This window comes from Corvus cornix, chromosome 2 (assembly GCF_000738735.6).
Source record: "Corvus cornix cornix isolate S_Up_H32 chromosome 2, ASM73873v5, whole genome shotgun sequence".
In the NCBI taxonomy this organism is placed as follows: domain Eukaryota; kingdom Metazoa; phylum Chordata; class Aves; order Passeriformes; family Corvidae; genus Corvus; species Corvus cornix.
Genome location: NC_046333.1, coordinates 116,933,393 through 116,952,198, shown reverse-complemented (window position 1 = coordinate 116,952,198; position 18,806 = coordinate 116,933,393). Strand labels below are relative to the sequence as shown.

The 18,806-nt window shown below is 41.0% G+C and overlaps 1 protein-coding gene across 9 annotated transcripts in view; it reads right to left on the bottom strand.

Moving 5' to 3' along the window:
* Positions 1–8,260: 8,260 nt before the first annotated feature.
* Positions 8,261–18,806, bottom strand: part of CHD7 (chromodomain helicase DNA binding protein 7) — a 133,790-nt gene continuing 123,244 nt past the window's right edge. For 5 of the 9 annotated variants that reach the window (XM_039549478.1, XM_039549476.1, XM_039549477.1 and 2 more), the window contains 8 exons: positions 18,026–18,703; positions 17,467–17,627; positions 15,576–15,803; positions 14,906–15,349; positions 14,114–14,335; positions 13,563–13,703; positions 12,979–13,083; positions 11,239–12,192 (listed from right to left, as the gene is read on the bottom strand). In XM_039549478.1, the coding sequence (XP_039405412.1) occupies positions 11,239–12,192; positions 12,979–13,083; positions 13,563–13,703; positions 14,114–14,335; positions 14,906–15,349; positions 15,576–15,803; positions 17,467–17,627; positions 18,026–18,703 (2,933 nt within the window). Of the gene's footprint in view, positions 12,193–12,978; positions 13,084–13,562; positions 13,704–14,113; positions 14,336–14,905; positions 15,350–15,575; positions 15,804–17,466; positions 17,628–18,025; positions 18,704–18,806 lie in introns of all 9 variants that reach the window. The other 4 variants (XM_039549480.1, XM_039549479.1, XM_039549482.1 and 1 more) reach the window with 3 other exon arrangements.

The window sequence follows — 18,806 nt, the reverse complement described above, 5'->3', positions numbered from 1 at the left end:
ACTGGATTGGTTAAACCTCCAAAGGCCTCTGCCAGGCCAATGAGAGGCCAATACACATTGACATAATAGTGTAACCAAATGGTTGAGCACAAGCCCTTCAATTACAACTCCAGGTATACAGTCTAATAACTTAATAGGACAGTTTAGGTTATTTTGTTTAGGACCTGGATGTTATAAGACCAGAATCCGTAGTCAGGATTAGTTTTTCTACTACCTTCAATATGGCCAAATTTTCACCCTGGGATTCCAGCTCCCTCCACCATCTCCCACAACTCTCAATAAAATGTTTATATCACCCATTTTTACTGGCTTTTTCTCCACTTCCTGGTCAGTTGCTCTGTGAAATGTCTGAGAGAGCCTGGCCTTTTAAAGTTACACACAAACATGTAAGGGCTCAAACAGCTTTTCCTGTACCCATAGGCACCACTGCCTACACCCAGGTCAACATATCCTATTATCTTCATGTTTTGCTTTGTTGACATTTATGAATGCCATTGCTTAGTTAAAGAAAATTTTATTGGGCTAAGAAAGCACGATATGGTGATGTTCATTACTGATATAACTTCTCCTTTCATTCATCATAGCCATAATTACTTTTCTATCATGGATATAGGCTGAGATTTAAAGCCATCCTTGTGAAATGAATTAGCCCCTTTTCTCATCTTATTTGGAGTTCCCTATTGTGAATATACTCCAAGTGTAATAGAGAGGTAATTTATGAGAATGAAATCTCATCTGTGTCTTATTCCTTGCCCTCTCTCCGATGATTTTATTATGCCAGGGTGCCTCTTGCCATTTGTTTAGAGGCTGGGCTGCATTTGTTATTTTAAGTTCAACAGGTTGTTTAGCATACGTTAATGCACAGCAGGGAGCAGAGACAGACCTTGGATGCGTGACATCAAACAGTCAAAGTGTGCAGTTGGGGTCTGTGGGTGAGGGGTGTTGCTGCACATAACATTCAGCACCAGGGAAATCCTTAGTGAAGGCTCACAGTGGTCCAAGACTCAAATCCCACTAATCAGTCCTGGAGGAAGAGGTGGACACAGCAACTTGTGGGCGTGAAGCTTGACCTGACCCTGGCACCAGCACACCTCCCATCATGCCCAGTTGGGTGCATTAGCACAGCTGAAAATGCAAAGATGGGATGGATCAACTGCTTTCATCCAAAGAGAAGTCTACTATCAGTGCATCTGGTAAGATTTAAAGACATCTCTCTGAAATGAATTAGCCCCATTCCTCATCTTATTTGGAGTTCCCTGTTGTGAATATAATCACAGCAGTGTGTGGAGAAAGCTGCTGTCTTCCCGGGAATGAGCATTCAGCTTCAAGGGAGCTCAGAAAAGCTGAACAGAGGAAGCAAAGGTTTTTGCAAAGCAGTGCACTTCAATGACAGTTCTCTGAGGTCCTGCTCAGGGACTCTGGTGTTTGCAAGCAGCTACAGCTCCCCAGGCCTGAGCAGAAGAGATTGCACCTTGTGTCAGAAAGTTCCAGGTCCAGTTCCCTTAGTAAACCAAGGGGTAACTATTCAGCAGCTTTAAAAAGTCCCATGGCGTCAAATGGTGACTTCAAGTCTTTAAACAACAAAAAACATCTTGCATAGAAGAGTAGATCCTTGCAATCACTGTTACAAGGGTCCTCTTGCAGGAAGATATGTGGATGTAGCTGGATCTGGGGAGGAAACAACCATGGCCACCAGCAGTGCCCTTCCAGTGGCTGGAGCTGCTGCACAGGGTGATGTTTTGTGACTGCCATGCTGATTTGAAAATAAAAATTATCCTTTGTAACTTTTCACAGGTTTTTTACCTTTGGAAAGTGGCTGCATTTGATTTTCCAGAAAACTGGCATATAGCTAATTAAAACTGCACATATCATCCTAACATCATATCGTCACTACTGAACTTCTAACCTGACATAAATACATTGCATAGTATAACCTGTTTCTCCTGATTATTAACCTTGAACATGGCAACCTATAAATCATCAGTGAAACAGCTGGTGCTCAGCATTGCCCCAAAGGTGTATGATTATGATCATTTTATATATATCTTGCTATGCAGACATGAAAAATTCATTGAAGAGCTTGGTATTGTAAGACTTATTGTAATGAATTTTCTTTAAAACATAGATCATACTTAAAATAGGTGTCTGGTCATTATAATGTAGCCATTTATATCTTCTTGAATTACTTGTGTGGAGCTTGGCTGATTTCTAAAATTTAAATGTAATTCCTAAACAAATTCAGAGTGGTCAGTTTGCCTGTACTTCAGGATGACATTTTCATTTTTAGTTTTATGCCTTTATTTCTGTGAGGGTTAGGACTCAAACCTGCAGAAATATTGAGAGGATTACAGATTTTTTTTCCCTGCAATACTTGGTGCTACATCCATTGCTACTGGGATTTCAGTAGCTGCCGTTGGCATTTTAGCTGTGGGGATGGTAGTGGTAGATTCACCTGAGGTTTGGTGCCAGCAAGCACATGAATTGTACAGTTTTAAGTCAGTAATAGAACCAAAGGGAATAAACATAACATAAAACAGGATATAAACCCAGAACTTGAAAAGAAACTTTTAAAAGCCACTAAATCTGATGGCCAGGACCTCAAGGAACATGGGCAGGTAGTCCAGAGGTAGCAAGTCATCTGGTGATACTTTGTTTTTCGGGATGGCATCATCACCTTTTCCATCCTCCCAAACGGCCACGTGCATAAACACAGCCTGTGTCAGCTAAAAATGTGCTCAGTGATTTAAAGCTACCCAGCACCCATCTAGCGAGCACCGAGAAGCCTGTGCCACATGTTCCCATCCCACACACATTTTACAGAAAGGCTCTAACTGTTCGTGTCTAAACTTGAGTGGTTGTTGGCAGGTGATGGGAATCATGAGAGAGAGGCCCTGCATTTTGCTACTGATTCATACCATCAATTTATCATCTTGTAGACGAAACCATTCTTTTCCACGAGGTTATGAGAGGATTTTGTCACCTCTGGCTCCCCTCCCTCCTGCAGCTGCTCTGTCAGAAACCCTGCTTAGGATGGGATGGTGGGAGAGCCGCTTTGTACCAGCCCTTCCCATGCATTTTCCCCAAGATAACAGATAATGAGGGAAGCTCTCCCTGCGCTTGCTGTAGCATCCATTAACGAAGCTGACCAATACCTGCAGAGCTCCACCAAGGACTCCTGTAGTACATCAGCCACAGACCCCTTCGGTCTTCACCTAGCACCCCAGGGGCATCACTGCCACCTTGAACCTGGCAGGGAAACCACAGTATTCCCACAGAAATCTCTATGTTCCCCCCTGAACCCCTTGTTCTGCTTTTGCCTGTGACAATTTTTGCTTGCTGCAAGCAGCAGACACACAGACATTTGCGTGCAACCTTATTGCACATTGGTCATCAAAGAGATCTGTGCAGATTTAATTTGCTTTTGCTTGCTCACAGCATATTCTCCTTTGCCTCTCAGAAAGAGTGAAGACAAGCATAAAAACCAGCTCCACAATTGCTTGCAGATTATTTCTGTAGTGCAAACAGTAAAGGCTCAGCAAGAAAACCTGATACCACTGCACGCAAATGTTGCTTGGGTCACCAGAGGCATGAGGCCTAAGAAGTGATCTAAAAAGCCACCTCCCCATGAGGAATAACTGAAGCACATGGCAGAGAAGCATAATTTGTTCCAATTTAGTTAAGATTCTCTTGGCACGCAAACTCACAACTGCTTTAGGAAGACTTCATTAAATGGTGTGCAAGGAAGCTCACTCATCCTTTAACTTGTACACCCACTGATATAAAGAGTTTTGCAAATCCCATTCCAAATGCAGGTTAAAAGCAGGCACGTCTGAAATGGTTGTGGTGAAATGCTGCACACATTGGAGTGCTGTTGCTGCATGGTCTGATCCCTACTAGCCATCAGCAGCAGAGAAGCTGATCCAAAATCATTAGAGGCTGTTACGTAGAAAGGGTGCCAAGAAGAGCTGACAAACATGAGGTATTTAGCAGCGCATACTGAAAACAGGCTGAAAGATATTTTGGAGCTTGCCTCTCATGGTTTCTAGAAAATTGCTGTTTTCCTTTGGATTAAATATAAGTATACGGTAGGCAAGAAATTATGGCAGTTCTTCACATGGTGAGGGAAACTAATAGGGCAATGAAAAGCTTGCTCAATTCAAACACTGAGTGTTAAAGCCAGCAGATGCCTTTTTCTTTTCCTGAATGCTCCTTTTCAGTGCAGTTCTATAGAGCCAATGACAGGTGCTCCTTGGTAGAAACTGGTACTTGGAAAGCCAGACTTTAGGCCTTTTTAAAACTACCAGTCTCTGCTAGAAGACCAGTGGACACGGGTAGCATCATCTAACCACTTCTTGCTATCTGACAGAAAGCGAACAAGGATGGAAAATCCAGAATATTATCTTCTCTCTGCCTGTCCCTGATGTATCCACAAGCTCCCTTACTGAGGCAGCTGTAAGCAAAGCCAAGAAAGCACCAAGGGAGGGCTTTTCAGCACACCTGCATGGCCAGGGAGAGAGAGAAGCTGTTTGCTTAGAGTATACTAAAGCTTCAGCAATCTACCATCTTAATTTCATATTTACCCCACCAGCAGAGCAATGTGTGCAGCAGAAGCCTTTTGAGGTGAACACGAAGCTGTAATGATGCAAATCTTGCCACTTAAAACCAGTGTCCGAACTTGCAACTTCGCTAACTGCATTAGTCAGATGAAGCGGCTCCACCGTCGTATCCAGGCATGACCAAAGGAATATTAAAGAAACATGAGCAACCACCATCCTGAAGAAATCAGTGTACTGATTTATGTGCCCATTTCTGTGATGTACTATGCAGTCAGAACAAAAAGTGGCCCCAAGGTCAAGTGGTAGCAAGTCGTGCAGCGAAAGCAATAGCTGTGGCCATGCCTTGACGGTGGGAACTCAGTGGGACAATGAGAAGCAAGACCCAAAGCTTGGCATGTAGTTTTCCATGGAAGTGGGAGACAGAGGAGAGAAGGTGGCAGATTTGGTGCCTCACAGCGGGGTAGCAGGTCTGCCATCGTACAGTGGCAGCCACTGATTGAGGGGGGCTGTACTACGACAGCCCAAGATGTAATGAAGATTGTCATGTTCAAGGATGAGCTGGAGTTCTACCCAGGCAGTCCTAATCAGGGTGGTTTGAGTGCTGCATGATTGTTGCTAACATTAGCCTCACAACATCTCTGTGAAGAAGGCAAGTGTCATTCTCCATTCGGAAGATTGGAAACCGCAATTAAAGCAACCGCCTCAGGGAAGCAGACAGAATTAGAAATTGAATCTGGAGTCCTGGTCTGCTGATTCGCCCACGGGTTCACCTTTCAAACTTGGGAGCGGGCAAGGTAAAACAGTCAGAGGGCACCTTTTACCTGCAGCCTGAGAGATGCTCCCTGAGACTCCAGCAATAGCTCCAGCCTAATCAAACAGGCACAAAAGAGCAAACGCTGCTTGCAAAACAAAGCGCATACCCCACTGGTCACTGGAGTGCTACAAGCTGGAATCAATGCGATGATTGTGACAGCTGAGAACAAATTCAGCTATGTTTGACAACTTCCAGAAAATATTGGCAGAGGACAGGGAGTCTGCACTGCCCAGCAGCACCTTTGTGAATTGATTAGCCATATAGCAGATGGCAAGCCTGCTGCAGACTGAGACAGCAGAAGATGGCCAGTCTGGTTGAGAAGAACTTGAAGACGACTGGGAAGAAAAAGCATGTCCTTACAGTGACAGCCCAAAATGATATTTCAGAAATGTCAGATGCATGGCATATGAGGAACAGGACTGATTTTTAACATTTTCTTCAGCTATTTATTACCAGCACCTGTCTGGCTCATAAAACAAAATTACATAGCTTAGTTTAAACCCTTCACTTTCACTTCCTTCACAAAAAATCCTTAAAGAAAATATTAAAAAAGCTTTTTTTTTCTTTTAAAATATTCTTCTAAACAGGACTTAAGTAAGTCCTTCCAGAATCAACTGATACATTTGAGAGAACTTCTACGCTTTCTCTGAAAGCAGGCATGCTTTGAAAGTTTCATTTTAGGAAAATATATTCTGGACAAAGAGCAAAGGCTTTGCACTCCTCCTGCCACATATTTTTGGGAGGGGTTTGGCACATGTTTGGGGAAAATTCATATTTTTAATGGTTTTAGGAAATGCCTTAGGCTATTCAGAGTCTGCACAGCTGCTCATCAGTAGCCAGCCATGGCTGAAAGAGCAGAAACTATGGTTCAGAAAAATATGCCATCTTTGTCTGGTGCAGAACAATGCCGCGGCAGTGAAATACAATGGCTGTCTCTTATTTTCTACTAGCCCTTAGAAGGGGGGAAAAAAAGATGAGGAAAAAAAAAAAAAAGGGAAGGATCATGGAGTTTCCTTGCAGGGCCTCTGAGCAGAGGGAGGGAACATCAGCTCTGCACTCACAGATATGCAAATCCTTCCCCAGGCCCAACAATAGCAGAAACCCTGTGGGAGGAGGAGACCGATGGCACTGCTGCTCCCAACTCCTTTGCCTGCAAAGCCCACAGGTTCCCGGCACTTCCCGAGAACTGGAAGGCCAATGCATCATCCAAGAAGAGGAGAGCTGTAAAGCTGTGGTATCAGAGTTGACTGCTCTTTGCCCACAGAGCTGTGCACCATCACTGGACATTTAAGGCTTACAGTTTGCCTGCCATTCAGTTCATGGGTGCAACAACCCAGATTGATGAAGCCATGGTTAATGTCTCTATATTGCCCCTTAGGTTAATAAGGGTCACATATAAAAAGTTGGAACCAAAAGAAGAAAAGACTTTCGGTGGTGAGACCCCAATTAACACTATTTGCATCAACATACTCCAAGCAAACTTTCTAAATGGAGGGATGGGGTTTTTGTTTCTAATGTAACTACAATTACCAGGATTTAATGAAGTCTCTGACTTCCAGCTATCGTTAGTATCTAAATTTCTTGAGCAAAGACTGAGGGAGGACAAGTAACAGATTGGAAACTACCTGCACTGAGCTACTGCAACAGAAATAGCTCAAATGATTGAGTTGTGATGGTTTTGCCAGTGCTGACAGCAATATGTAGAAGTTGGAAAAACAAAAACATCCCATGACATGGATTTATCGCCTTTTAGAAAATATGTATTTTGCACTATAGTTCCTTCCAAAATATTTGCTCTTTTGCATCAAATCTATTATCTAAAGCTGCATGCAGACTGAGCTGGGACATTCACCTTGCATTCCGAAGGAGGTTTTCCTAAGTCCCATCGAACTTTCATCATAGTAACTGTCAATCATATAATTTAATTTCCTTCACACATTCTCCTCAGAACAGCTGGCTCAATCTGGTGATTAGACTAGATGCCTAAAACATGACCTGTCTATGTAAGAAGCCATCTCGGGTCTGTCCAAGGCATCACTTGAAGCCAAAGGGGTACAACAGATTATTTGCATAGCATGGAAGCAAAAGCTGTAGCTAGCACTCTTTCCCAGACTAGTCAGAAACATTCATGGGCTGGCAGCTTTCAGGTGCCCAGGGAAGAGTGTGGAGGCAGCAGGACAGAGCCCTCACATATCGCGGCACTTCCCAGTCAGGGACCCCAGCCCTGACATTAAGGATTCAGAGGCAGCTGAAACATGTAGTGCAGAAGCAACAGAAGTCTTAAATGTCCCAAGCGATTTTGTTCACAATACAAAAGTTAATGGGAAGCTTAATACTAAAAACATAATTGAACACCCATCAATCTTAAGCCCTTCTCAAATGAGGAAGTGCTCAATTGCAAAGGTCCTCAATAGAAGTGTGCAATTCCAATAAGCAATACACTTTGATATTTGACATCAATACAAAACAAGAGACTGAAGCTGACTAAAAAAACCTGGGACTAGTTTAGGAATTTGTCCGCTGTTTTATCAGCAACAGCTTTCAAGACTCACACTTGAACTGGTTCTCCTTTACCGTCCCCTTACTAAAAGAATGCATCGGTAGTAGCCTGAGCAGATTTGTTTTGTTCAGTTCCTTCCCTTGGCAGGATTGCACACCATGCACACAGAACGGGCTGTGTTAGCAGGCACACCACTGCTGTACTTCGACACAGGTACTTTCTTTTTGAAAGCAACACAGAAAGTAATTTATATTCCTTGATAACCCCATTAACATTTCCATGGCCATTAGGAGGTCCAGCAAAAAATGGTTGGTGGCAAATGAAAGGGTCCTCATCATGAGAGACAGAAAGGGTGCTCCAAATGTGAATCAACTGCAGAATAGTTTCTGATCTATGCATCTTACTCACGTAAGCTTTTATTCATTTAGACACACTTTTAAAACTCCGTAAGAATCTTTGCAATAATTAACATGTAAAAACTCTTGTCAAATCAAAGAAAAACCTTCATATTTTCATGTAATACATTTCTCGGACATTAGATGGCAATCCCCCCACTTCATTTTTCATACCAGGGGCCCATATCCCTTGCAAAAATCAAATGTCACCACCTTTTCAACAGGTGGGGGGTCTGTGTGGCTTCGAGGAAGCAAGGCTGTTCGGAAAGCACAGAGCATGGAGGCTCTCCCATTCCCATGCCATTTGTTCTGTTGCAACAGTTCTCCAGTTTGTTTTTTTGAGTAGGAAAGGCAGATGAGTAATACCATCATGGAAGATGCTTGTATTAGGGGAAGATTCACTCATTTGTCACTTGGACACCCTGTATCATGACTTGGATGTTTCCATGTCAAAAACCTATGGGCAAAAATAGAAGTTACCAGAACTTCCCCATTTTGACAGAGGAGAAAGGGACTTAGTATGGCATTTAACAATATAATTTCTAGTCTTGCCAATTAAAAAGGGTTCTCCCAAGGGATATCATTAGTCTGTGTAAATCTTTTCTAGAAATTATAAAACTGAACTAAAAAAAAAAAAAGAAAAAAAAAAGGTCTATTTGGTACCATGTGTGTAATACACACAATGGGAAGCACCTACCAACTCTTACAGTGGGAATTCTATAGGTAGGAAAAAAAAATAAGGCATTTAATAACAACTCAAAATAATAGCTCAAATGAATTCAACAGAGTATGTAACACACCTGCCCAAGCTAATGTGTCTTGGTTTTCAGCCTCTCACTTTTTGCCATGGTCTACGTGTGATGTTTTAGGAAGAGGCAGGAATAACACACCTCATCAAACATTCAGTGATGTCCATGGCGGGGGAAATCCTTCCTGACCTTCATTAACTCCCTATGATCTATTTAAGTGGCAGTACAAGACATCCTGACATCTATTCATTTCAACAGTGTGTGCCTGTGATTCATTCACACAAAATTCACTTCCTAAGGCCTTCATTTCTCATCCACTTTCATTGTCCATGAAATACTCTTTTCAAGCCAAGTTCACCCCTTTTCATATATCCCCCTCGGGATCAAATTTCGGCCTTGCAATACTTGCCCATTTGAGCTCTTGTGCAAATTCACAGTGTACATGAGAGTGAGGTTTGCAGCTCTCTAGCATTCCAAAAGCACAGATAATATTAGTCGTAAAGACAGGGGTCCACCCACAGCTGGCTACTGAAACAGCTAATTTTTCATATACTCCAATGAAAATCTAACCTTTTATCCTCACTCTGGAGCTGGTTGTGTATGTGTGTGTCAAGGTGACAACACCGTGAAAACAGAAGTTCTCAAATGGTACATTAGCTCGAATATCAAAAGGTCACAAAAGGGTACAAATCGGTAGCTCTCCAGAAGAGACACTGTTTTTTATAAAAAGTGGGTCAGTTTTAGTTTCATGTAGGTTGTTTGACACAGTGGTTTCTGGCATCACAAGCTCTGGTCTACAGGATACCACAGAGCCTTTGTATCCCTTGCTGTCACTACAGCATTGTGTTTTTCTACCCATTAACCAAGGATAAATGACCTAGATATTGTGCCTATTAAAGCCTCATTTTTCTTTTGCCCTTTTGTTCTTTAGTGTACCACATTATCACATGCTGAACACATTTAAAGTATTCTCAGTCTCTTATGCCCCTTTGAAGGAGTAAAGTAGGGATTTTAGCGTGCATTTCTGTACAGTTACTTAAGAGTGGAAAATATGAAGGCAATTCAAGGTTTCTCTTCCTGCCTAGTCCCCTGAAGACGATCAGTTCAGCATTTACAGCCACTAATCTATAAAGAATATAGCAGGAAAATGCTATAAAAAAGCCACAAATACAAATACAGAAAGTGAACACCAGTTTTGATGTCCCTAAACACTACATTCTATAATTACATCTCTGCATATCATGGGTCACTTTTATTAAAAGCATCATTACTACAGTTGGCAGCAATTTACATCTTATCTTACATGATAGCAGTTTCCAAAGAAAAAAAAATAAAAAGACATCACAACAAAGAAAAACAATACATTTACAAAGTCATGTCTGTAAACTTCAAGGCTAGTTTAGAGTTGAGGTAATGCTGTTTAGCTTTGTGGCTAAAGTAACAAAGTCCTTTAATTTAAAAAAGGTACCTGATTTTTTTCTTTTTGTTTATACCAGTGCATTACAAGATCACGAGACGATTAAACTGTAGCTTTATCCTGTAAGAACCTTCTCCGCGGGTTAATTTCCAAAAGGTACTCTTCACATTCAACAGCTGCCTTATTATTGCTGCGTCTCAAGACAGAGACATTCACACTATCATGAAGATTGTCAGAGAGAGAGTGTGTGTGTGGGTGTGTGCGCGCATGTGAGCGGGTGAACTCCCATACAGTCAAAATGAAGCGCGAGTACGATATGTATGGTAAATTTCATCTTGACCTTCACAGCAAAAAAAAAAAAACAAACCAAAACAAAACAAAACAAAAAAAAAAAAAACGAAAAGAAAAAAAAGAAAAAAAAATTTAAAAATTAAATATATAACTTCATCCTTCCTTTAAGCAGCACTTCCTTCTATTAGTGCCACTTGATTACAAATTGCTGCTTAATTCATAATACCAATGGTACCAAAAGAAAAAAAAAGCAGAGCATTATGTCAATTTCCTTAAAAAGACATGATCACCTCTCAAATTTCATCTCTCCTAGGGATAATAAATAATGCACTGCACAATACTTAATGACCAAGATACCTTTTGACACATCTGTATAACATGACTTGAACTTTTTTTTTGCTACACTATGTTACAGAACAGCTTATAAAAACTAAGTATGGACATTAACTGTGAGTGTAAACAGTAGGACTACCACTTGTCAAAAGTTTAAAACACTTTAACTGTAACTGGTACTGGTTATTCGTCATTTTCATTGTTTTCTATTTCTTCCCCCCCATCAAGTGAGTCTAATTCTTCACCCTGTGCTATTTCATCTTCTAAAACGGAGGAATCTGCAGTTTTATCAAGGCTCTCCTCTGCATCACTGCCTTCGAGATTTTCTTCATCTTTAAAGGCAGCTCCTTCAGTTTTGTCAGTAGCCTTCTCTTCATTGGAGCCCACTGCATTCTGTAGTCCTGCTAGTGCTGGGAAACCGGGCAGAGTCAATCCTCCCAGTCCTGGAGGTAGAAACATAGATGGATAGAAGAGGCCAGGAGCCATGGTAGACAGCAGGAAAGGATTGAAGGCCAGAGGGTTTGTGGGCAATCCAGTGTTGGTGGTGGTGGTAGTGGTGGCAGTGGCGGTAGTCGCCGCAGTAGCAGCACTGACAGATCCATTCGCAGAGTCAGTAGCAGAAACAGTGTCTGTGCTTTTCTCAGAGTCTTTGTTCTCCTCTTCATTCTCATTTCTCTTCTCTTCAGCTTTTGAAGCGCCATCCTCAGTCTCTCCTTGAGCGGAAGCAGTAGTGGCATTTCCAGTAGTAGCCGTTATCGGGTTATTCAACAATCCGCTTAGTCCAAACATATTGGGCAATCCTGCCATCCCTGGCAACATCAGAGGCAACATGGCAGCCGGATTTTTAGCGTCCCCTCCAGCAGCAGCAGCTGTTGCTAGCCCTGGCGGAAAGCCCATGAGGCCTGCGAGCTGGAGAGACTGCAGGTTCTGTAGGTTCTGGAGGCTTGTGAGGTCCATTCCAGCAAACAGACTGTTCATTAGTAGTGGGTTGATTCCCGAAGTTGATGCTACAGCAGCAGCTGCTGCAGCTGCTTTGGCAATTTCACTTTTTGGCCTTCTTCCTCTTCTGCTTGCTCCTTCCTCCCTCACAACAGGTCCAGTGAGAAGACGGTCAAACATGGACTCTGGAACAAAACCCTAAAAAGGGAAGGAGAAAAAACCAGCTTTATTCTCAATTAGCTTTTTTAGCTTTCAGCAGTTAATTGATGATGATGGAAGAAACAGAAAGGATTTCAGCATACTCCAAAAGTGGTTTGTTTTTTCACCCTGGCAAATGGTGACTAGCTTAGTACTATAGTGAATGGCAGTAGAACAAGTAAAGAAACCTGAAGAAATCAAGATCACAGATTTTTTTTACATTTAAACACAACAGTAAAACAATACATGCTGAAAACTCTGTAGCCTCATTAAAAAAATCCACTCTGATATGCTGCAGTTGCAAGTTTGTATCTTTATAATTTGTACTGAATTTCAGTAGTGTTCTGTTAAATTGAGTACTTGCAGAATTTTACCCTTTATTTTCAAACAAGTGTTGTAAAATAAACGGCAGAAAACCTCTTCCTTTGATGCTGCCTGTTACTGAGACAATGAAATGTATTTCTGTTATTAATATGACAAATATTTTCTTAGTAGTTCCTAATGTACACATACCTGTGCTTTTTAAAGATTGTTACTTACAAGAAAAAAATAATGCAAAACAAATACTGAAGGCTGCCTTAACTGTAGCTGATTTTTTGAGTGTATTTCAATCCCATTCTGCAGCAGCCTCCTATCACCACCCCCCTGAGCTGGGTAACTCCTACACAGACACTACAATTTTCTCAAAACCAGCTGTGAGATAAAGACTTAATAATCAATGTACACAGCCTTCAACTTTTCTGTGCTATAACCTACAGTGAAGCATGGAAAGAGAGTTTCACTTACAGACTGTTTAACAATGTCAGTCCAATCTGGAGCAACAGCAAACTCAGGATTTTCTTCCAGCCATCTTGGCAAGTCCTTCATTGGAGGGGCCATAGCTCCACCCATCTAATGCAAAAGACAAGGTTATGACTGTAACAAAAACCCAACAACAAAACCAAACAACTACTTATATGGACATTTTCTATTTGCACACTTTCATCTCTGAAGGATAGCAGTAAAGACTTTCAAGTTAGTTTACTGTGGAAAACTACATGGAAACCAGCTAGTGATACCCTAATTGACAAAATCAGGTTTTAAAAAACAGTAAAGTGCTGCAGCTTAGGCAGGTCTGGTAATAAAATTTGTATCTAAGGACAAAATGTGCTATATAGTTTCAAGAAGTGAGAGTTATTCACTCAGGTGATCAATATGAACATATCAGAACAGCAAAGAAGGAATTAAAGGAACCAGGTAGCACAGTCCAGTAAGAAAAATTGCTGGTGCCAAATTATTAAACTTTAAAAGAGAAAGCTCGGAGTAGAAAACCTGCTTTCCACATGCAAAAACATTATTAAAGACTTTGACTGAAGTAACTTAATTTTTACCTTCTTTCCATTTCGTTTATTTACAACAGGTACCCTTTCTTCTCCTGTCAAGGTGTTTATATCCAGTTTATTAGGATTTCGACATCTGTGTCGTTTTTGTTTCGGCTTCTGAAATGGGGAAAACAGCACATCTGCACTCTTCTGGAAAGAAGAGAAATTTATTGCTTTTTAGCTTTTAATTTAATGACAAAAATCACCAATCACGGTACCCCTTCTTACAACAATTTTAAGAAGGGATCCATTACTTTACTCTCAGATTATGTGAGAAGAAATTTTTTTTGTATCAGATGAAGAAATTCTGCAGAACTTGACAAACACTGTTCTAACATGTTGCTATATACAAATATTAAGAAAGGAAAAGCAAATCAAACACCCCAATGTCACTTAGGTGTAGATAAAATACGAATGGTGCATAAAGGGAAAACTTCTGTTGAAAACCAAGCTACAAAATCGAATGACTATGCCCAATGTGAGGAAATTCAATTCGACGTCAGTAAAACTAACTTTTGTATTAATACAATAGAACAACACTTTTAGAATCCCATACTTACTGGTACATAACTTGGCATATCTACAGTGTAAGTAGGATGCAATTTAAGCCATTCAACTAGATCCTTGTTTTTTGGGGCATCCTCTCCCACCAGCCTGGTCCCATCCTCTAGATTGATTACAGGGATGTGAGTGTCTGGGTCTAATTGACCAGGAGATGGAATGTTCCTTGCTGGTAGAGCTTCCATATCTTCTTCAAAAGCTTTGGTCACTTCTGCATCCTCCTGAAAACAATCACATCTGTATTAGTCTTCACGGGAACAGCTGGAGAAATAATCTCAGGGACTGACTGAAGTGAAATGTTGAAGATTTTGCATACACAAGAGTTAATGGTGTTTAAATACTCATACTACACAAAGTAGTATCATTACATTAGGAATTTTGAAAATTTAGCATCCTTGAACAATAAAGAACATACTGCTAAAGGCAAAGCAATTTTTTTCCATTTCCAGTAAATGTTCTTCAAGATTCTCCAAGACCCACCCTTTTCAACACATCAAGAAAGACATACTTAAGCCTCAAAATGTATGTTGTTAGAAATATATTTTGAAAAAAAAAAAGTAATTTTAAAAGTACAAGCTACTTAAAACTCAGCTACAATTTTCTACAGTAAAATCTTGATGTGCACTTTTTTGTTCGGTTCAAAAAGAACTAACAGCTCTAAACAAAGAAAAACCTGGTTGGGCAAAAACTGTATGTTTCTATTAGGGAGAGTATAATAAGACAACACATTCAGGAAGTACCACAGACAGAGAACAAATATGAGACAAAAAGGAAAAGAATTGTGGCCTTACTACAGTCAACGATGTCCGTTTGTTGCTCATGAATAACAGATCAAGCCCTTCTACATTTTTCCTCCTTCCTCTCCTCCTCTTCATGGGTGGTTCTCCATCTATTAAAGAGCCATTTAGTAGATGCCTTGTGGGTGTGCGTGAAAGACCTGCTTGCAGCAGCTCCATTTGAGTTTTAAAGGCATCAGACACGGGTGTGGAGACATTAGGCAAGATAAACTTTGAAGTAACAGATGAAAAATTTGAGGTAGAACTTGTTGCCTCTCGTGAGGCCTTTGATAAATCTACAATCTTTTCTTGTCCATTTTCTGAGACCACCTGAGACTCACGTAACTGGGCAACCATTTCCATAAGATTTCTCCTCTTGGCAGCTCTCTCAGCCTCAATTTCAATCTTTCTTCGTCTCCTCCTCCTCTGACGTGGAACTGATAAATTGAGTGCATCTTCCTAATAAAAAGCGAATATTTCCAAACATTAGCAAAGCTCTGTTTGCTACACTGAATTTAAAATAAAACTCCAAACATGTAACTCTGAAAACAAAGCCTTCATTTTATTCAAAGAAACACTTTTACATTTTTACTATTTTATTTATGCTGGCTTATTTTCTATTATGCAAGAGAAGCTCATGCAAGATAAAATGTTTTATGTAAAAAAGAGAAAGTTGCAGCCTTGCCTTTGATAACTGAGGAGAAGCAGTGAGATCTTCACTGCCACTGACAGTGGCTTGACCAACCATGGAGAGCTCTGCAAAGCTCCTTTTCTGCAGAGGGCTGTCCACAGCTGTTGGAGTGTACCCAGGTATGAGCCCTTGGAAATCAAACATCTGGCGCCTATTTACTGGCCACTTCCCTTTCAGCACTGCTTCACAGATGTTGTCTAATCGGTTGATCATTACTCGGTCCTGAATAAAGGAAAAGTATGTAATGAACCTTCAGTGTAAATGTTGCCTTTTAATCTTAAATGAGTCTTATTACACAGTCCAGGTTCCAGAGCTTAAGGACAACATTCAGAAACACTTATTCTTGCATGTTAGGATAAACTGATCACCTTGCAAGAAGCTAACACAATTTTGTAGAACAAAACTTTAATAGGACTTTTATAATAAACTTTTATAAGCTGCATTTATATTGTGAGGGGAAGGAGAAAAGACAGACCAAGTTTTCTGTATGACAATGTACTAATTGAAAAATTTAATAGAAACTCCCTGTTGTTTTACAAAACTTCACTAGTTAGCAAAATCAACAGTTAGGAAGGGAAAATAAACACATCTGCAATCAGTGTCTTAAAGCTGCAGTTCTCAAGATCCAAGAGGCTGGATCTGCAATTCTGTCCTAGGAAGTGGATCCTCATTAGCGTCACTATTAATAAAGTTCAACATTATGAAACGGGCACCAACCTAGGGACATCTAATGAATGTCAATTTTCATTCCACGCCCATTATCACTTCAAATTTCACTGAAGCGTGTACACTAAAAATCTCTAATTATGTTTATTAGTCTACTTATGATGAACCTATACAGATGAAGGATTTTCTGTTCTACTTTCACACTACGACTGGAATAAGATTTTAGTGCACATTTCCAAAATACTTGCTGAAAGCAGAGAAAATGAGCATGATTTGATTTTTTTTCCATTTCAGTATTCAAACACATTCTACGCTAGCCTGCCTGAAGTAGTAGAAACTTCGGAACTCTAAGAAATACTGCTGGTTAGGGAATATGAGCATCAGTTAGCTTCCTGAACAGCAAAACAGTGCAAAAGCCACTAGCAAATCTCAGCAGCTGCAACAGACTGCTTGCTTTCCCCAGAAATAAGCCTATTAAGAGCAAGGTCCTCCTGCCCTGCTACCCCCTTCCCCCCCGCCCCAACCAGATGGCCCTGTTATGGTGATTAGTAAGCTTAAGACTATTACTACTTTATTTTTCTCTCTCCCCTTACTGCAAAGGAGAGTACTAAATTAAGTATGGATTTATTACAAGGTTACGGCTTTGTATTTTTAAAAACATTTTATATTAGATAATTTTCTGCATTGTTACCAAAATAAGATACAGCTTTACCCTATCTAAAACTGATGCTTATGTTTGCAGGATACCTTAATACAATTACATCTGTCAACATTACATAATGGCTTAGATCATGTAGGTCACCAAAAACTCTTCCCTACAATCTCCTCACCCCAAAATAAAAAGGTGATCTTAGAAAGTCTGCTCTAAATTCTGCAGATTGCTCTGCAGGCAAAATTCCTAGTTCAAAACTGTACAGCGGTGCAAGAGGTGGGACTCTGCTGACATAGGGTTATGGGCCCTTTGAAGAACTCATGTCTGCCAGCAGTCCATTGTTTTACTGAATGACACTATTTTACAAAAAAAAGCAATTTCTTTCATTTTCGCTGCTAGTTTGTATGAACTTGAAGAAAAAAGTGCTATTCCACATATCATTCACAGAAAAAGGTCTCTTGCCTGCCAGAAGCACAGTATCTCACAAAAGCTCACTGTTACTTTGCAAGCACATTTCCCATATTTTACTTAAATTAAAAGAGACACATCTTTCTACCCCTAACCAACCTTAGGCCAGAAAGAGAAGGCAAATGTTCTCTCATGAAGCAGCTGAACCACAGAGGGATCCCCATCTTCCATGTAGAATCCATCGCGTGTTTCATCCCTTGCGGTACTCATAGAGGCATTGCTTTCTTCATCAAAATTCTTACCCTGAGAGACTGCTCCTGCTGAATAACAATCATGACCAGGCATTAACATCCAGTGTCCACCCAGCTAGATAGGCTAAGGCAACCAGGCTTGAAACAATATTTCTAACTTGGGCTTTTGTTCAGTTAATTCCTACAGCAGAGCCCCAGCCATCCACATTTGGCATAGAGACCATGCTTATTGGCTCAGTGAGCTATCCTGGAAATCATCCCTTGTGGGGGAATACCCCACTGATGCTGGATGGTTCTTATGAAAGCTTATTTAGCCACCTGATACATGGAAGGGCAGAGGAACTGCTACATGTAGCCCATCCCATACCCCATAATGGCACCGTGTGTGCCATTTACCAACTGGCACGAGCTACAACAGCTGTGGGGCTTATGTTAAGCACATAGAACTGATCTGACCAATGTATTACCTTCAGGTTGGGAGGATTCTTCTGATTTATCATCATCTTCCAGTTTCTCCTCTTCATCTTCTTCTGAACCTTTCTCAGAAATAGATTTTGGATCTACATCTGTACTCATTTCTATGTCTTTCAATTCACATTTAACAGAGCCAGGCTCGGCCTCAGCATCACAGTCTGGTTTAGTGTCCTTATCTGCAGTATCTGTCTCCTCTTTGATTTCAGACTTTTCTTTGGCTGCTGGATTTTCAGACCCTTCAACTTTAGACTCTGTTTGTTCTGTAGTCTTTTCTTCTTGTACTGGTGTGGATGGGACAATTGGGGGTGTTTGACTGCAGCCAGCACCCAGAGGGTTTACAGAAGAGACAGTATTTGCATTACCTGTCCCTCTGTTTTGAGCAAAGTTTTTATGAGCCTCAAGAAAAGAGAGTTCAGGATCATTCAGAATGTGATAATCTGTCCTACTGACTCCATGTTTAGCAGCACCAATCAGTAAGTCTTTATCATGTTTACCACACTCCCACCACTCTGGCAGGTCCAGACTTGGCTGACAAAGTTTTAGCCTCTCCCCCAGCTGCGGGTGATGGAGAACCTGTTCCCGGATCTTGCGCAGCAGCTCGATGCGATACAAAGTTCTAGAAGCGCGCTCCTCTGTGATCGGCTCAATCAGCGTGGAAAGATCAGGAGGTTCTGCAAGGACACCGAGTTGTATTGTTTAACATGGACTGAATGCACACCCAATTTCAAAATCTTTACACCTGGGCATGAAGTTTCAACAGTCCCATGGTCTCAC